This window comes from Crassostrea angulata, chromosome 8 (assembly GCF_025612915.1).
Source record: "Crassostrea angulata isolate pt1a10 chromosome 8, ASM2561291v2, whole genome shotgun sequence".
Lineage (NCBI taxonomy): Eukaryota > Metazoa > Mollusca > Bivalvia > Ostreida > Ostreidae > Magallana > Magallana angulata.
In genome coordinates, this window is record NC_069118.1 from 37,412,095 (window position 1) to 37,431,631 (window position 19,537).

Below are 19,537 nucleotides of genomic sequence, written 5' to 3' on the forward strand. Positions count from 1 at the left end.
TCTGAACATAATAGCTTTCTGCTTTTAAAAAAATAAAATATTTGTTTTGTTATTACACCTATCAGCGGTTTTTTTGCCCTGTTTGATATTAACTTTCGAATTCAGGCGCTTAATACTAGCATTTCTGATATCGCATTTGGAATTTTTCCGTATCGCAATGAAACATTATTGTACCTGTGTACCAATCACATTAGAAGATGCCAGTATATTTTGACCGCCTCCTTGCCTGTCGGTGAAAGAAAAGACGCTTTGTCGATTGATAAACTCGAGATTAAGACACATAATTAAGACAATAAATTAATGTGTTGTAAGGTCAATAAGTCATAGTTTTTTAAAAAAGATCTTCCAATTATAACGTCATCGTACTTAATTCTACTACAGATATTGCCGAGATCAAAGAGATGCAGCGGACATTATTGTCCAATATACCACGCACGTCATCAATAAATTATCAGATCTTAAACATACCAAACTCGAGTCGATCATGAGTTTATAACTTAAAAACTTGCTCTTTATAAACAAAAACATTGATAACACGGGTTAGTGTCCTTTAGAGCGATGTGCATATATGCATTCCCTTTAATGTATATTTCAAAGCGCTAATCACGGCTGTGATAAGCCCCCCCCCCCCCCAACACATTTTCACTACTTGTTCGTCCAAATTAAAAAAAATAATACGTCAATTTTATTAATCTAAATTAAATTAAAAAAAATCAAAAATACATGCAATCTAAGTGTGTATTTTATTCATCGAAAAATATATCGTCTGCATTCAATTCCGATCAATAATCTGCGATCGATGTACTTGTAAACAAACATGCCGACGAACACACAAGTCATCACTAACAAAACCGTTGAGGTTACGCGGAACAGCCTACTCAACCAATCAGATACTTCTTGTTATCGTGAATGTTGCAGAATAACCTCCTTGGTCTCGAAATGTTGTTTAGAAATATAAAAGCCAAGGCTCCCAAAAACTCGTAGTTTATTTCTTAATTAAGGACGACGGATCCAATTCCATTTTCGCAGATATATATTCGCACATAAAAGGAGTGATTGTTACGAACATCGAATTCTCAACATTACGTACCTCACAATCACTTAAACTCAATGAAAAGTCGCTTATGAGGCAATGTTTAGCTGCTCAACGCCATCAATACACAGTCTATGCACTGCAAGTGGCGGCTAATCTTGCTATGATTTAACATGCTTATAACGCTTTTCAACATTATGTACCATCCACAAATTTCTTCACGGGATGTTAAGTGCTGTAGTGAGTTTTATTTTAGCTCAAATTCATAATAACCTACAAAGGTTAGTTAACAGAGGTTGAGCCAGTGAACAAATGATTTATATTTCGATTGGCTTCTCGTATTTAAAATAGAGTTCAACCACCCCTGTGTTTACGTTTTGAAGTATTTTATCATACACAAATGATTAGCAGACCCTGATAGTTGTTTTGTTTCATTAATCAACCTCGAAATAATGTATATATACGTTTTCTTATAGTTTGCGCAGTACTTGTCATGAATTATTGAAGAATGATTATTGAATAGCAACACAACGGACCTTGGCATGTGCCCCCGTAAAAACAATGTCAATGTCATTTTATAAAATGATATTTATTCAAAATCATCCTATAAGTGTAATATTTAAATTTGGATTCTCACAAAAACGCTTTTTTCAATTATGTTTAATTGAAAAAGAGAAGTAATACAAGCATTTTTGAAATGGTCCCTACTAAAAATCTTATTCGATTTTATGTCTTTTTTTTTATTTGAATTTAATATATCTTTAGTAATTCTAACTCCTATAAAATTTTTTTATCACTATTGTAGATGTGAAATGGGTCCACCGTCTTTAAAATGTTAATCTCTTAAAGTCATAAACGTGTAACATAATTCACAATTAAATCGAAATCGAAAATTCCAATAAGTGAAAAGCTGTCAATGTGACAGCAAACCGGGTTTTCTTTTATGTAAACTGTATCCATAATCCATGTCAACCCTTATCCAGTGAAATGGAGTACCCTACATGTATATGCAACATTTTGCCAAAAAAGGACTAAGTTCAAAAGCTGGTATTTTTTCGATAAATTATCGGAAATCAAAATCCTAGCAATATGCACACCTCTGATATATGTACAATTGATCTGCAAAAGAACAACTTCCTATCTTGAGAACTGTAGGAGGAGTTATCCGTACAATGAGGGTACCCTATATGCAACATTTTGCCAAAAAATGACTAAGTTCAAAAGCTGGTAATTTTTCGATAAATTATCGGAAATCAAAATCCTAGCAATATGCACACTTCTGATATATGTACAATTGATCTGCAAAAGAACAACTTCCTATCTTGAGAACTGTAGGAGGAGTTATCCGTACAATGAGGGTACCCTTTATGCAACATTTTGCCAAATGAAGGTACCCTTTTGGCAGCCGCCCGCCCGCCCGCCATTTTCACCATTTTATTAACCGGATTTTTCCGTTGGAAAACCCGGTTAAAAATCAATGCTGTTGTGTTAGATAGAGAAAGTAGGGCATTGTATCAGAACTTCAGGTGGTTTGATAGCGACGGGAATAGTTGTATGCAATCACTTTACCAGTAATTTCATGTAAAAAGGTCTTTACATCCAGATTTGCTTCTAATATTTACTGATCAGTTTAAGGAAGTAAAACAATTCTTAAAATCATCTTAAGGATGACGTTTACTCAGAATGTAAAAAAATCCACTGATGATGATGAAAAACCATCTACTGTATGTTATAGACCTTTGATTGTAGTGTAATTTTTCACTTTCAAAAAAGTAGAACATTGACCTTGCTACTTTTTGAGTATTAATTAAAATTAAATACTGCCACAAGTCATGCCTCACTAGCAAACAGTGCACACATCCTTAAATAGAGTTTACACGAGTGTGATCAGAAGTATGGTGCAGGTGTTGCATAACCATTCCGTCATTAGAAAAATAAAATAAAAACAAACACATTCAATTAAAGAAATTACGTGATAACTAACAAACAATAATCATGAGAGTAGTACAATTATTGTAGTAATATATGAAATATTCATCAGTGTAAAATTGTCAATCGACGAATGACCTATATTTTCGTGAAAAAGACTGAGGGGCAGATAGCGTTGGAATATGAATACTTCACATTTATATTTCTTTGATAAAGATGATTTTTAAAAATAATTTTAGGATAGTTTTGTTTTCATTCACGTGTAAAATATACATTGATATCTTAAACATTTGTTATAATGTTGTATCTGCTGTGATGAATGGAACTATATTTTTCAGCGCCATTGTGTAAAGAGTACCTGACTTTAGTATTATATCTTGAATAGATAGTAAGCACTGATCAATTATATCAAAAACAATTTAAACTTATTCAATATCTTTATAAATACTATCATCAACAAAAGAAATATACATTGATTGAAACCTACACCAATACAATACATATGACAAAAATGACAATATCCGAGCTTTGTTTACAAAACAAAGAATTGTGAACTCTGTATCTTGCTTAAAACTTGATATTTAACTTTCAAATTTTGATATTGCATTAAAAACTTCTATATTTATCAGTTTAAACTCTGAAAGTGGAAAAATAAAATTTGGAATTTTCAGTAAAATCATGTCCTAGTTCCTTGAATTGTAAATATATAACAAATGATAAAACACTTTAAAAAATGAAATACAGTTTATGAATGATAGTGGCATTAAATAGATTCAAAGCATTAAGGTTTCAACTGATGCCTTGAATACTTCTTTTTTATCATGATCAATAAACCAACATTACTTTCATGTAAAATATTGCATCAGCCTGTTCAGATGTTCTAAATTGACATCTTCTTTCACCTACATGATTTAGTACAGTTGTATTATTAACCTGACTGTTATTTTGTTGAAACTTCAGACCATCGATCATTTTACTATGAGCAAAACATTTTGTGAATTGTAGGCCGTAAACCATTTATCTCCAGTATCAGTCAGCAGTCAGTTTTCAATTCCCTACCCATTTTTCATCCAATTTTCCAAAAATTTGAATGATAATAATACAAAAACATATATAGTATTGATCTACTTATATTGACCTTATTCTGTTGGCATAAAATTATATGAGGTCAATGAACAAAATTTTGAGATATGGTGTCGTTATCGTTTTTAAGCATTTTCCAATATTTTTGCAATTCGTGCCATACAATTATTTAAATGAATAAGTGAGATAAAACCAACAGAAAATATGAAAAATTATATAGACTAAAATATAAAAACTTTATTTTTAATATTAGAGTACTGCCAAAATTTTTGTAGCGGAATACAAAATCTTGAGATATGGTGTCGTTATCGTTTTTAAGCATTTTCCAATATTTTTGCAATTCGTGCCATACAATTATTTAAATAAGTGAGATAAAACCAACAGAAAATGAAAAATTATACTATAATAGACTAAAATATTAAACCTTAATTTTTAATATTAGAGTACTGCCAAAATTTTTGTAGCGGAAAACAAAATCTGCAAAATTTCGTCCGAATTTCCTCTGTTTGCCTTAAAGTCTATTTTTGTTTGATCCTAATTCTATAATGAAGTAAAATTATCGAATGTTTTGTCAATAATAATTCATTTCATAGATATTTTTTGTTTAGAACAAATTTTACTCATTACATTAAACAATGTAATGTTATTAAAACAATCCGAATTTGAGAACTCAAACCCTGTGTAAACAACACCCTTAAGAAAAGACACAAGTCGTTATAATTTTAGTTATGTCTTATTATCAAAACAACACAAAAAACTTAACAAGTCTATGAGGTCGAGACGATGGTCTTTACCGTAAATTTCTACGTAGCTATGATTTATATAACAAAACAATATTTTAACAAGTGAATAAAAATTTTATGAATAAAATAAAATAAAATTCCTTGCGTTTGAATAGGAATCTACAGTAATTATGATTCGTTTAAAACTGACAGGATTTATGTTTTCAGTTCACGATCTTGTTCTAACCAATTTAAAACGGTCTGTCTATAAATTAATATACTCATTCATCTTATATATATATATATATATATATATATATATATATATATATATATATATATATATATATATATATAATTTTAAAATTATTCCATTTATGATTACTGTGGAATCATTAGAATTCGTGGTGGCTAAATTTGCGTCGAATTATAATTAGTGGATACCTCTCATTCACTAATTAATATCCTCCACGAATTGATAAATTTGGGTTACAAAGACATAGCGTAATAGAAAACACAAAATTTTGTCCCCACAAACCTGTTAAGCGATCCACGAAAATTGACCCCCATGAATTTTAATGATTCAACAGTAATATCTTCACTGTTAAATGAAGTATTCTTTAAAATTGTTGATGTTGATTTTTCTTTTATAGAATGATTTCTCGATTCTTCGGACATAAGCGGACTGACCTCAGACACCAATATAAAATGTCGTTACTATAATCATATTCATCTAATTTATATACATTTTTTCTATTGCTATATTCAAAGAGAAAATATGTTTTTTGAGCCTCCTTTCTAAAGCCATATACTATTAAGCGAAAATTGAATATACTTTTCTAACCCCGTTTATTGAATTAAAAAATTTCATCCCAAAGATGGCAAAAGCCTGTATCATAGGTAAATATCTATATGTGTTAATATTTGAAGGATTCATTTTTCATTTCACATTAAAACACAATTAAGGTGGAAGTCAACGATCAATTTCACTTATAAGATAATGACAGAAATAATAAACAAAACAAAGAAGAAACAAAAAAAGAAATTAGATATTTCTAACAGGCTCTGATTTAAGAACGGGTTAAGTACAAAATAAATGTAAGGAAAGTCTTTAATACGGTCAAGCCTGAGATAAAGTTTCATTGCATTATAAACCTCAAAACGTAAGATAAAGTTTCTTCGATCAAGAAGTACTGGCGTGGGAAATGTGTATTTATGAAAATTTATTCTAAGGGTAGTCGTTTGCTTTTCTCTGTCGATAATCAGAGCAAACTGTTGAATTTTTCGGAATAAATGATTTGGAAGAATAGAATAATCTTCATGTAAATGCGGACTTGGGCTTAAACACTTGGGATGGGAGTTAAAGACATACTCTACTACAGAACTAATATATATGCTACATTCCATGGTTGACAGCAGTAATTCTTCATTTGAATGATCAAAACTTGAAATGTATAGCTGGAACACATCATCAATATCTGATACAAGAACTGGATACCATATGGTAAGCGGAATAACACATAACCTTGTACAATTATGAACCTCGATATCCTGTATCAGAGGTTTTGTTATACTATTTTCTCCTACGGGTACATAATTTCGCGCCGTTTTGTTATCCTTCGAAATATAGATACTACTATACTTTGAATCGGGATTAAAGCTCACACCCTCGGAAAGAGATTTCACGGATATTTTTGCCAAAGATTTTTCGTAGAGTTGAAAAAATATATTGTTACAGCTAGAATATTTTTCGGTTATGTAGAATGCATCCAAAACTTTTTTGTTCTCTCTATTCACAATTTGAATGGTTTTTGTACCATTGTCTAAATGTATTCCATAATTGAGAACAAGCTGGGCATTTGTTGCAACACTTACTCTTGCACTTATAGAATTATTCGGATTTTTCAATTCTATCCATTCACCGTCGTCTGACCGTCTTATTTCCCACTCAAACCCATCTTCATTTGTCCCTTTATCAATTGAATTTGGGGAAAATCCTATTTTGAAGACAGTTTTTCCTGTTGATAATACGGAAATGTCAGATAATCGAATCTGAAATCTCAATATGCCGTATCGTCCAAAAAAGCTAACTGTCTGGTTCAGAAAAACTCCTTGATATACGAAAAGGCTCTCTTTATCTCCACAGGTTTGATTGCCGACTGTCTTTAAGGGGAAACTTCCCGCATGATCTCCTTCCTCTAAGCGGCAAAATGATGAATGGTTTGTTGAACTTGTGAAAGATAAGGTTGTATCTAAAATTTCAACCACAAATTGTAAAAAGTGATCAATATATATTTAAGACATAATGTATGATTTTTGGATGTATATGGGGATATAAATACGGGTTGGTCATGTGATCTGATCCCATAAAACCCGAAGGTTTTTATGGAAGTTAGGATCACATACCAACCCTATTTATATCCCAATAGACATTCAAAAAGATACCTTAGTTTTTATATTTACATTTGTTGCAATTATGACGATGCATTGCTTCATAATTTCTTTTTCGTGATGATCTAAAAAGTCGCTTTGATTAACATGACGTAATGAACAATAGTTCAACAATGTGGCAAGTATTTTGTTATTATAATAAATATGACACTACATTTTACAAGACAACACTTTTTGTATTATAATAACGTAAAACATTAAAGAAAATTAACTTGTCCAATTGATAATCAAAGTACTGAAATACTGAAAGCCGGGCTCTGTTGGTGTGTCTTTATGCATATTGTGTAGTAAAGACTGAAAATCTCTCTCTCTCTCTCTCTCTCTCTCTCTCTCTCTCTCTCTCTCTCTCTCTCTCTCTCTCTCATGCTTTTAATGTCGGCAAAGCATCAGAGAGCGACCAAATTTTGTAAGCGGCTATAAACAAAAAAAAAGTCTGTCTAGTAGAAGTTAAAAAGTTCAACAGTTGCTGCCTTGAATTTTGCAACAAGCATTATATATTCGATCCCCGTTTCTTCATCGTGCAGCAAAGTAGTTCATGGAAATTCATGCGCATTGTATGTGTCCAAAATGCATAGTAATGTTTTAAAAACACGTTATTAATAGGAAAACTAAAAAAGATAGACAAATTATTCGAAATTTAAAAAAAGAAACAAAATGCCAACACTTGGCGTGGCTCTTTGTGTAACTATTTGGTAAAGCGGAAGCTTTACCTTGACGCTGTTTGGTTTTTTGTTTATTTGTGCTATTTATAGTAACATTGGCGATTAGCCTGCCTATAGCCAGGACTCTGCTTTCAGCAGAGCCCGGCTAAAAACGATCGAATTTTCGCGGATAAGTACCATTTTCTTTGAAGTAGCAGAGCGGTTAGAAATTCGAAAACAAAGCGACTGAGAATGAGGTATTTTCATAGGAGATTCTATCGCAGAATCAGATTCAAGAGCATCATTATTTGCCTCTGACATTATAGGGAACAGCTATTTTGATTTCTTTAACGGAACAAAGCGGACAGAGAAGCAAAAGGAGAAAAATTTGACCGTGAATGGACTAAACCCGAAAGATCTGTTATATTGCGTTTGCGATTTTGATCGAGAATTGCTATAAAAGTCAAAAATGGACTATAACTGATTTTTTAACTACTCAACAAATTGCGATTTTAATTCTCAAGAACGTTTGGTTACGATGTCGATCCATAAACACAATCTTATATGAATCTTAAGCCAAGATCATTTATCTCCGCAATTAATGTGAGTTTAACGGTTATAAATTGTAAAAAATTACTACATACAGATAAGTTATAATTCTAAATATGATGCATCAAAAGATATTTGTACCTACCATCACATATCTCCATGTCACAAAAAGGTAGATTCCACCACGTCTTGAATTCCCTAAATACAAACAGAAGCACCGCCGCCCATGCGATTATCTTTAGAAAAAAGAATGTTTTTGATACTTCTTCTGTAAAAGTAATAAAATAGTGGCATTACAATAACAAACATCATTTTCCCAATCTCCTTTCCTAAACAATAATACTTTACAATTAGAAGATGTATACGATTCATGATTTTTTTTAAGTAGACTGGTTTTTGGTAAACTATTAATGTGGGCTCCCCGCTTTAAATTATAAATTTAAAAAAAATTAATTTCAATTTTATTTTTACAAAATTTACTGTTAGAATGTGTAAGTCCACAAATATCTTGAAATTTGTTAGTAAATACTTCTACAACAGAAAATATTATATAAACATTTGAGAAAATGATTAATATTATTTAATCACATATACCTCTTTCATAGTCTCTTACAAAGGCAACCCTTAAAACGTTATTGCAAGTAGGTTTCTTTAGTATTTCGACTTTACGTTTCAGATTCTCGTATTTTTCCTCCATCAAAGCTACATCTATATGAACATCGCATTTCTTGTATTCAAATATTTCTGATCCAAATATTTCCAATTTATTCGAAATTGTTTTTTCAACGGCCAGAAATGATGCTTCGTTTTCCTTGAGAAGTTGTTCAGATATAGAGCAACACTCCTTGGCGTTTTCGATGTAAGATTGTAGAAAATGAAGTTTTTTATTCAAATTTACTACTGCTTTTTCTACATTGTCTTTGTGCATATCACATATTCTCTCGCTTTCCTGGTTGAGAAAGTCAATTCCTTCCTGTTTTTGCTGGTTGATCTTCTCTGTTTCTAAATTTAGATTTTTAACAACTTGGTCTAAATCATCGTCGTACAAAGATTTCACTTTGATCGCTGCTTCAAGTTTTTTTCTTGTGGTTGACAAACGGCTCAGTAGTATTTTTTTCTGTCTACTGTACACTTCATCTAATTCTTCCCAGTCATGATTTTTGTGCTCTTTAGTTGTACAGTTGGAACAAATTGATTTCCGGCATTGTTTATTCTTGCAATAAAACTTTAACTTGTTATGTTCATGGCCTTGAATCGTGCAGATATTTTTGTCGTTGGTTTCTAGAGAATCCAGAGAGGAATCTGGAGTCTCGTTATCATCACATTGAGCTTCTTTGAATAGATGTGTTTTGCATTCTGAAGATTTTCGTACTTTGTAACAAGCTTTACATAGATTGCTTTTACATACGGTGCACGTAAATCGCACACTTTCCAATCTTCGGCATACAGTACACGAATTTACAGTCAGTCTTCCCAAAATGTCTTTTAAATTTCGCCGTGTGAGATCTTTTGGAAAAATTTCTATTCCTTTCTCTTTAAGATTGTAGCTCTTTTTACACATTGAGCATACGAGTTTGTTTCGTTTTACACCTTTCGTTAAGCATTCCGTGCAGAATGAATGTTGGCAAGGCAAAACTCTTGGAACATGTTTATCCTCATCGTACTCCTCTGTACATATTGGACATTCACAAAATTCATCTTGGAGCTCTGTCAAAATTTTTCCACCTGTGGCCATTTTAACCTTTGGGTAAAAATTGAGATTTAATTAACAAATCATGCACGATTTCATTATATTAGCATTAATATGTGCTATGGTTTATCAATATTTTTTTCAATTTATTTAAGGGGACACGAGACGTTCCTCAATTTTATATAATTTTCTTTGATATTTTATTCCTTATTTATTAACATTTAAACCTGTTAATTTCCCAAAAATTCAGGGTACATTACTAAGCTCTTTTCAGAGCTAGAATATTTAGAATGTTCCTTAAAAAAGCATGCAACATGCATTTGAATGCTTATACATGTAAATAGTCATCATATTAAACATTTTCAACTGAATACCTCATATCACAAAATAAAAATAATTATGGAATTACTTAGCGGAAATCTCCATATTGTGGAGATAGGAAAAAACAAAAAAAGAAGAAGATAGGTCGCGTCTGACCTTAAAGTGAACAAATTATAAAGACAAATTTTGCCTTTAGGTCAATAAGTCTTTAAAAGTGAAATATGAAATGAACATTTTTTTAACAACGACAAAACGAAAGAATTGTATAAGTTACTAATACACGTAAGCTGTCTAGATAAGTGTAATATTTATACGGATTTTTTGGGCATTGTCACGATTGGAGCTAGTTTTATTTTTAATGGTAGAAATGCTTTATTTAGGCTGCCTTTAATCAGTAACTATAAGCTAAGTGTCAGTCGTTGACTTATGAGCAAAATCCAGAGCTTACAAGTCTTTGTTATTAAAGTTAAGTTTATGCCATGCTTTTGTGTTCTTATTGCTGAATAGAAAACTCGGGGTTCCAAATTTGAATATAAATCAGATTCTGTTAATGTATATTGATAATAATCTAGCTACGAGAACATATTAGTTCGAAATAGACCTGTTATAAGTGTACTTAACATGGCTTGTTTACATAACAAAGAATTATGAGCGATGTATATGCTTTATAACTCCAAAACTGGCATTTAAAATTTGGCTGACTATTCAAAAATCCCCGATGAAGCACTTCAACATTAAAAATGAATTTTAGCTCAAATTGTGAACCTGTCCAATTATGACAGTCGTGATCTTCTTTAGCTTTTAAAAGACCAAAAACAAAGAAATGAAAGTTCTTATATGTTATTCATTTTTAGGATCAAAACTATGACTTATGACATACCTCTTTCCCAAATGAGTCTTTGGAACTCGCGATTTAAATGGCCGAATTTGTTTATGATTTTGTAGACATGAAATTGATATCAGGTTACAATTGAAGTCAAAACCCAGAATTAAAGGCAGATAAATAATTTTACAATTGTTATACTATATAACAACATTGATACCCTGCTTATTAAAAATAATGGTAAAATCAAAGTTTATTCCACCGGAAATTAGGATTTTGTTTAACATATACATGTAAATGGTCATAACATGTGCATGAATCCATTCAAGCAATTTACGTACATGTAATACAGGTATTTGAAAAAATTCGTTGCATAATGCCGGTTCCAAAATAATGATATAATATTTACCTTTTAATTGTTTACTTGTAGTCTTAACGATCTGGATGCAAGAAATATCAAAATAGGACATAGAAGATTCCAGCAAATTATTCAGTCGCCTATATATACCTGTCTTATTTGTTATTACATAAGCGACAAAGTTTGAAGTTCAATTCAATATTCCAATAGCGAGTATTCACCTATAGAATCAGAAAGTTCTATTTCAAAGTTTAAAACCAGTTTTATCTGATAGCGCAACGAAGAATTAAACAAGATATATATGTAAATAACACACTTGAAAAAATAAAAGTCGGAAGTTACACCTCGTCAAAAGGCTGGTTTCTAAGCAACCAGTCAACCCAAACACACTGATTATAAATAAGTATTCTTTCATATTGCACCTTTTTCCTCAAAGATATTTAAGTTGTTTTAAATGCACTCTTTCCGATAGAGTGAAGGTATTTAATGTTTAAAAACAGAAATTAAATACACAAACACAAGAATACTTTTAAAAATGATCAGTCATAAATATAAAATCAATGTAAAGAGAGAATAAATGGGCCAGCAAAAAATACAACTCGGTGAAGTTAATTGAAATTATTATTATTTACCTGCTCTCTATATTCAGCATCTAATTCCACTTGCTTCAAAGAACTAGTGATCACTAGTTATCGGTCGTTTCGATAATGCCTCTACCATCTTCTGTTAACGTTGACTCTTTGTGGTGATATAATTTTTAATATGAGTTTGCTAATATATAGCATGACTTTAAACTGCGTAAACATTGCATAAAAGGGGTCATTTAAACGTTTCCTAAAGAGATTTTAAACCTATATTTAATCAAAAGTGCATGCACTTTAGAAAAGAGACGCACATTTGTATATATTACCAAGTATTCCGTTTCTATAGTCTGTCAGTATTATTTGTCCACTGCTATCTAATTGCTCTTTTTAAAGCGATAACATAAAATGGCAATTCTCCGCATGAAAACGTGAATTCCTTGTTAGATTTTAGAATAGTTATTTAGTCCAACGTTGTCGGCAAACTGTTCAATTATAAAACTTGAACAGTTGTAATAAGTAAAAAGAATCGCTCTAACTAAAAAACAAATCAAGAACTGTCGGATATTCAAAAACAGTGTTTACTATTCAAATTGGAAAATACATTAAATGTTTTACGAAATTAACTAATAAAGATAGATTACGTATAATGTTGAAATACAAAAATATAAACTTATATGGATGCATTTGATAAAAAATATGTGGGCATATATTAACATCATTTTCCTGTGTGATATCTCTTATGGTATCTCAGATGACACTTAGTTTAAAGTGAATTAAACCAATACAACAACTACATGTAGATGTCAAATATTATAATAACAAATCCATACATCCGATGCATCACCTCTTTTTAATTTGCATTTACTTCTTGGTGCTTGTTTGTCTTCTACGTGCATTCATCTTACAGAGAGTTAAAATGACATGTAGGATCGATATTCATTCTGTCATGGGTTGTCTCATCTGACGGTTTTTAGAATTGATACTGTAACAGTCATCAGGACTTGGCAGAATGATAAGCAGCGCGACTAGAGTTCCTCCCCCTGATATACATATAACATACGAGGGCGATGATCAGAACACCCAGGGTACAGCCAATTGCTATTCCAGCTACCACCCCCATGTCTGTCACAACTGTAAAAAGAAATCAAATAACATGTATTTCAAATCAAAAATAAATTGAACTCAGTATAAGTGTCGAAACAAATACATATATTATTAGTACAAAAAAATTAGTGAATTGTGAGATTCATCTTTTACTTACCTATTTTCTGACCCAGATTATTGATTTTTCTTATCCATTGTTTTTCTGAGTTATGGTTGATATCATGATACAAATAGTTATAAAGTTTACGTAACATATTTATATGCAAAGTAATTAAGTAACATTTAACATTATATATTACATAAATACTAGTAGAGACATGGTTTGATAGAATATTTATGTATAATATACTCACGACTGTCGGAATCTGCAAATAGAGTAAACAGTTTGTTCAAAGAGCACTTATTTTTCAAAATTTTAAAATTTACTCTAAACAATAAAAAGGAAATGTGGTCATGAGAAACAAATAGAGTTATGTATTTTTTTCTCAAGGCTTGTTAATTAGAAATCCAATAAATTTCATTTCTGAAATATGAGTTATAATACCAGTGAGTAGAACAGCTGAATAAGATATTCATTGGAATGGATGGTTATACCAGTAATTTTAAAAATAGCTTAAAATTGAATCACAATACAAGAATTATAAGCATAAATTGTTACGCATTGTTACTTACGTATTGTTGACAGATCGTTTTGAACGAATATTGTAAATTTGGCGTTCTGATATCCAACATTTGTCATTGTCTTAACCTTTAGTTCCGACTCTTGGTTTGTGCAAAATGTTTCATTTTCTGTTGTATTGCAGTTAAATTCCTGTAAAAGCAAAAATATTTTACATAATTATATATTTTCTGCTATTGTTAAAACAAAAAAGCCAATATAAAACTGTATCTGTTTCCAGTCTCTTGGTTGACCTTCAGTTAATTTGCCAAATCTATATATTATGTTAAAATTTCGGAATTCGATAAGTATACAGTTGCTTTGATAGAATGTATGAATTTTGTTTGATTATTTATAGTTATCTATATGTTACATTATAAGTTCGTTTTCGGGGAGAAAAATACTTTTCTTTCTAAGCGAATTAAAATAAAAGAATTTTTGCAAACTGAAACAGTCATATATTTCTAAGTTGGCCTAGATATCTTTAACTTTCTGGCAACCCCAATGTAAACAATACCATGACGTTGTTACTAAAGGTGAACTGGACGGTGACGCTACAATTTGGGTCAATGAAGGACTCAGCCGTGACGCAGAGTACGTAGTGGTTCAGCGAGGCGTCACTGCTGTGTAGACCCACCGTCTGACAATCCTCAGGAATCTCGCGTCCTTCGTACTTAAATATGAATAATTGTGACGCATTGGTGTGACGCGTTGACACGGGCAAACCGCACGTGTTGTCTGGAAAGACATCTGGTAAAAAAGATCAACAGAAAAAGGAAATATAGTCATATACATCTTTTACCATAACCCCCTCCTTTCACAACAAACAAATAATTTGCTTAACATAAACAAAATGAATTTTGAAAAACCCCCCCCCCCCACTTTTTTTTGAAAATGTTAAAGATCTTATGGGAAAGATTGGGAAGTCTAAAATTTACCTTTGTTGTTATACCCCCGTTCCGAAAGAGAAGGGGGTATACTGTTTTACCCTTGTCTGTCTGTCTGTCCGTATGTTTTTCTGTCTGTCTGTCCGTCCGTAACAAAAATTTCTGTTGCATTTTTCTCAGCAACTATTTATGGCAGATTCTTGAAATTTTATCACAGCATTTGTTTAGGCATGCCATATCGTGGGATATATTTTTGTACCAATCGGATATCAACTTCCTGTTAAATGACGATTTTGTTTATTTTTAGCCTAAATTTTCGTCAAACTTTCTCAGCAACTATTTATCGCAAATGTCTGAAATTTTAACATAACTCTTGCTTAGGCATGCCATATCGTGGGATATATTTTTGTATACCAATCAGACGTCAACTTCCTGTTAAATGACGACTTTGTTTATTTTTAGCCTAAATTTTCAAACAAATTTTCGTCAAAGATTTCTCAGCAACGTTTCATCGCAGATGCTTTAAATAACACACTATTTGTTTAGGCATGCCATATCGTGGGATATATTTTTGTATACCAATCAGACGTCAACTTCCTGTTAAATGACGACTTTGATCTTTAGTCTAAATTTTCAAAAAAATTGCGTCATAGATTTCTCAACAAATAAACTTTTGTACCAATCGAATGCCAACTTCCTGTTAAACGTTGACTATGCTTATTTTGCATGTTCACATCAAAGCGGGGGTATCACTAGTGAGCATTAGCTCACAGATTGTCAAAGTGTTGGGGTAAGCCCCCCCCCCCCCCCCCCCACACACACACACTTTTAGCTTCGATTTCAATGACTGATTAAACCTGCCGACAATAAGGAATAGAATCATTTTAACAAGAGCTTGGACTTTGGGCAGTTGTGTCAAACAGCAATGTGACATAGGCATGTCTATTTTATTGCTAGCCACTCAGCCATGGCTCTTTGAAATCAACAAGATTTCTCTAGCTTTTCAGCCAAGACTTCGAAATCTTGGTCAAATCACTCGAAACCAGCCTCATTTTTAACTTGTTTTGATGCAAGATAAAATATACAATGGTACGTCTAACTAAAAGTTTAAGCTCCTGTAAAAATAGTTCTAATTGTTTACAAACCCACCAAACAGGCATTATGGTTTAAAATATGCATATCATAATAACATGTACATTATGATTGTTTATACTGGTTATTTCGATACTCACTTTCCACATTACGTTTTCAAGGTTATTATTCATAAGCAACAATTTTACCGCATACTTGGAACGTCATTAAGTGCATGTACGAGGGTTGTTCGGAAATTATTGAGACAACTCGAATATTTTCTATTCTAATTGACGAATTTTAGTGAAAATTGGCATCGACACGGAAAAAACGCCAACAAATAATAAAACAAAGTAATATTAAAAGAATATTTAATATTTTGTTTACGACGGTAGATAAACAAGTCGGTGGTCGGGGTACCCGGCGCAGCCATGAACTCGGAGATTTAACAACTTAAACATCTACTTTATAAGTGTACGTATAAGTACAGTTAATGATAAAAGAAATCAAATTAAATATGTTCATTTTGCTATTCTTTGCGCCTAACTTTTGATTAAGTTTCACTGATGTTTGAGTTGAAATACGGATATGGTACACGTATATTTACCAAACAATAGAAATCTGACAACGACTTAACATTGAATTTTGACGTCAAGGCGGCGCATTGAAAACTGTCAAACTGGTGGAAATCTCAGAAGAAGACCTTTTAAGGCCACGCAATTGCTTAAAAAAACTATACGATAACAAGACAAGGTATAGAGCTTCAGTTCATCATATTTTTTTCACTGATTGTTTAACTAGAATTAGGCCAAAGGGATTAATTATGAAGTACTTTTGACACGCTAACTGTTGTCAACAGTGCTAAAATACATAAAAAAATGACTGCAGGAGACATTCACAGTAATTAGACTTTCGGGTAAAAATAACTCGATTTTTCCTTGAAAAAAACCAAGAATGAGAGAAAATGTGAATGATGACATCTTGAAATGAAAACAAAAGATGAGAAATAAAGAATAATTCTTATTTCCGTTCGTTTGTAAGGTGTTTAAAACACAGGAGCAATAAGAAGCGTTAAAATGACGTTGCGAAAAGTTTGCGGTTGCGCCGGGTCACTGGACGAAGGCACGTTGGCCAGCTTACCAGGAATGATCTATTCCTGCCATGGACAAGAAACTTTTCACATTGATAGTCTCTATCCTGATTTACTTTTTGGTGAAATTTCAAAAGTTTATCTTTTTTACTAAAAGAATAAGAGAAAATGTCTCAATAATTTCTGAACAACCCTCGTATATATGTATAATTGCTTTTTCGTTCAAACGTGTTACGCGTTTTTCTTTGTTCCATTTCAACTCACATGTTATGTTTGCAGAAGGGTTAGAGCTGGCTTTAACAAATCCCGACAGCAGAATGATAACAATTCCTTTGAGGTAGTTCTCCATATTCCTGTCAATTTGCGCTGTAATTATGCATAATGAGGAAATCAATCACATGCTCCCTCGTTTCAGAATATTTTTATTCACCTCAAGGTTAGAATACTGGTTTGATGGGTTTTTATTATTTTTTTTTTTTTTACAGGGAATCTATACTAATGAAAATTGTTCAAGAAATTCCTTCTTTTTTTTTCAAAAGAAGAAACAGGTTGATCATTGATACATGTAAATATTGATTTTTTTTTCATTCATCTGAGTGATCTGGAGAAGAATTGAAATCTTTCCATTAAAATGTTTGATAGCACCCCAAATTCTCAACTGAAAGAAAAGAAAATGAAAGAACAAAAAAATCTAAACATTGCACCAAAAGCTGCCAAAAACAAAATGAGCTGACAATGAAAACTGTTTTTTTATATTTTATTTCTGAAAAAATCCAGCAACCAACTTTTGCGTACATATTATACTAACGGTAACAGACCCCACCCTCTCCCAAAAAATTACAATTTTACTTTATCCTAAGATCTATTATTAACCCTTGTCGCTAGAAGAAATTTTAAAAATAGATCCCTTTTTCATATTAAAAAAAAACCAAATTCATCACATTAAATAAACAAAGAGATTCGCGAATGTGTATCAACACCAAATACAATCCAATTACAGTGTATCTACATCTCTATTATCCACCACACATAAATCGCATGCACCTGTAAACATGACGCCTGGACATTTAAAGTGCGGGTTGAAAGACCTTACCTATATCCCCGTGTATGCAGTTTCTTATAAGGAGAGCGGCAGAAATGGACTATACTTGAACTTTTCACCTATTGGGACCAGGAGTCGTTTTACCTGTATAACGAGATCGACCCGCGCTATGTGATTCACATACGCGCATTTCTCAAAGTATGTCGTCTGCTTCAAAGATTTTGAATTTAATAATATTTTTTTCGTAATGCATGATTATGATCAGGCAACTAATATGATAAAATAATGATAATTTAAATATTTTAAACGTTATCTTATATCTGTATAAAGATTTTAGAAATATAAATCTATTTGATAAAAGAACAATGAAGATTCTTACCTTTTTCAATAGAAATTTCGTTTATTCCATTTTTCAAATTGCTACGAACTGTTTCTTCTTTCTGTGGGGGATGGGGGGATGGGGATAAGGGTGTTCCAATAGTTATAAAAGAACTAAGAATTCAGTTTGATGAGAGTTGCACTACTGCTAATAATAAGGTGCAAATCTACGGACGCTTATACTTGCCAAAAATGAAATTTTATGTCTGTGAAATTGTGATCTTTTAATACGACGCTGACGTTAAATGAATGATAGAAACATTGTCATATGTCTTTAAAACGGTAATGATCGAAAGCCTAAAGGTACACACCCTTTTGTCTTTGTCATTATTTAGATAATAATGCGAATAGAGCTAATAACCGTAAACTTCGAATGACTGATGTTTCTCAAATTTATTTCACTCGGGCGTCGCAATAAAATTACGATTTGTAACAATATTTCATTTAAAGATTTATTTAGAAAAGATAGGCTTCTATGTATCTGCAATATTAGCAATGCAATGAAGTTCATTAACTAAACAAATACAATAATAAACGTCTCTTCACAGACATCTTACTAGTATTTACAATTCCCTCTCCCGGCCGGCCCTTTCCATTTCGTTTCGGGTTTGTTTTTTTTTTGAAATATCGAATTTAGATTGAAATATGGTAATTATTACCCTTTCCCCGAAGTGTTGTTCACGTGGATCCTACAATCGAATATTCACATAATTTTTTTCATTTATAATGAATTTGATTTTTTTTAGTAATTATTGTACATTAGAATCTTAGAAATATTAAGTATTACCGATTTACTTTTTTTTCATAACGTTTAACCATATCTAGACATATGATTTTTTAAAAATACCGATAAAAACAAAGAGTTAAAAAAGTTTAATTCTTTGAATTAGAGACCGATAGCAAAATGGATCGATATAGAGACTGAAGAGCTCTCAATATAAAAAAGAAACTCACAAGAATAGTTAAAGAATTGTATTCCGGTTGTGAATCACGTTTTCAATTTCAAAAAAGAATGTAAGAAAAGACATACTAGTACAAGTGTGTCATTTAGGGGGAAATTCTACGGCAGTCTGGGGCTATATGGGAAAATAGGCTTGAATTATTTTCCCCAAGGGACACTCTT

At 31.8% G+C, this 19,537-nt stretch overlaps 2 protein-coding genes across 4 annotated transcripts; both read right to left on the reverse strand.

Moving 5' to 3' along the window:
• Positions 1-5,590: 5,590 nt before the first annotated feature.
• On the reverse strand, positions 5,591-12,329 carry LOC128158326 (uncharacterized). Its single transcript, XM_052821105.1, has 4 exons — positions 12,233-12,329; positions 9,003-10,149; positions 8,554-8,676; positions 5,591-7,019 (listed from the first exon to the last, which is right to left on the reverse strand). Exons 2-4 carry the CDS (start codon positions 10,141-10,143, stop codon positions 5,758-5,760), a joined length of 2,526 nt encoding a protein of 841 aa, XP_052677065.1. The 5' UTR covers positions 10,144-10,149; positions 12,233-12,329; the 3' UTR covers positions 5,591-5,757.
• Positions 12,330-12,746: 417 nt separating this feature from the next.
• On the reverse strand, positions 12,747-18,570 carry LOC128158340 (uncharacterized). 3 transcript variants are annotated; one of them, XM_052821127.1, is made up of 7 exons: positions 18,416-18,500; positions 18,088-18,180; positions 17,259-17,360; positions 14,464-14,696; positions 13,961-14,099; positions 13,642-13,653; positions 12,747-13,315 (listed from the first exon to the last, which is right to left on the reverse strand). In XM_052821127.1, the coding sequence occupies exons 3-7, from the start codon at positions 17,341-17,343 to the stop codon at positions 13,179-13,181; spliced, it is 606 nt and encodes a 201-aa protein (XP_052677087.1). In that variant the 5' UTR covers positions 17,344-17,360; positions 18,088-18,180; positions 18,416-18,500; the 3' UTR covers positions 12,747-13,178. The 3 variants fall into 3 exon arrangements, with proteins under 3 accessions (XP_052677087.1, XP_052677089.1, XP_052677088.1); XM_052821129.1 differs by lacking the exon at positions 18,088-18,180 and having other exon boundaries at positions 18,416-18,570; XM_052821128.1 differs by lacking the exon at positions 18,416-18,500 and having other exon boundaries at positions 18,088-18,245.
• Positions 18,571-19,537: the final 967 nt, after the last annotated feature.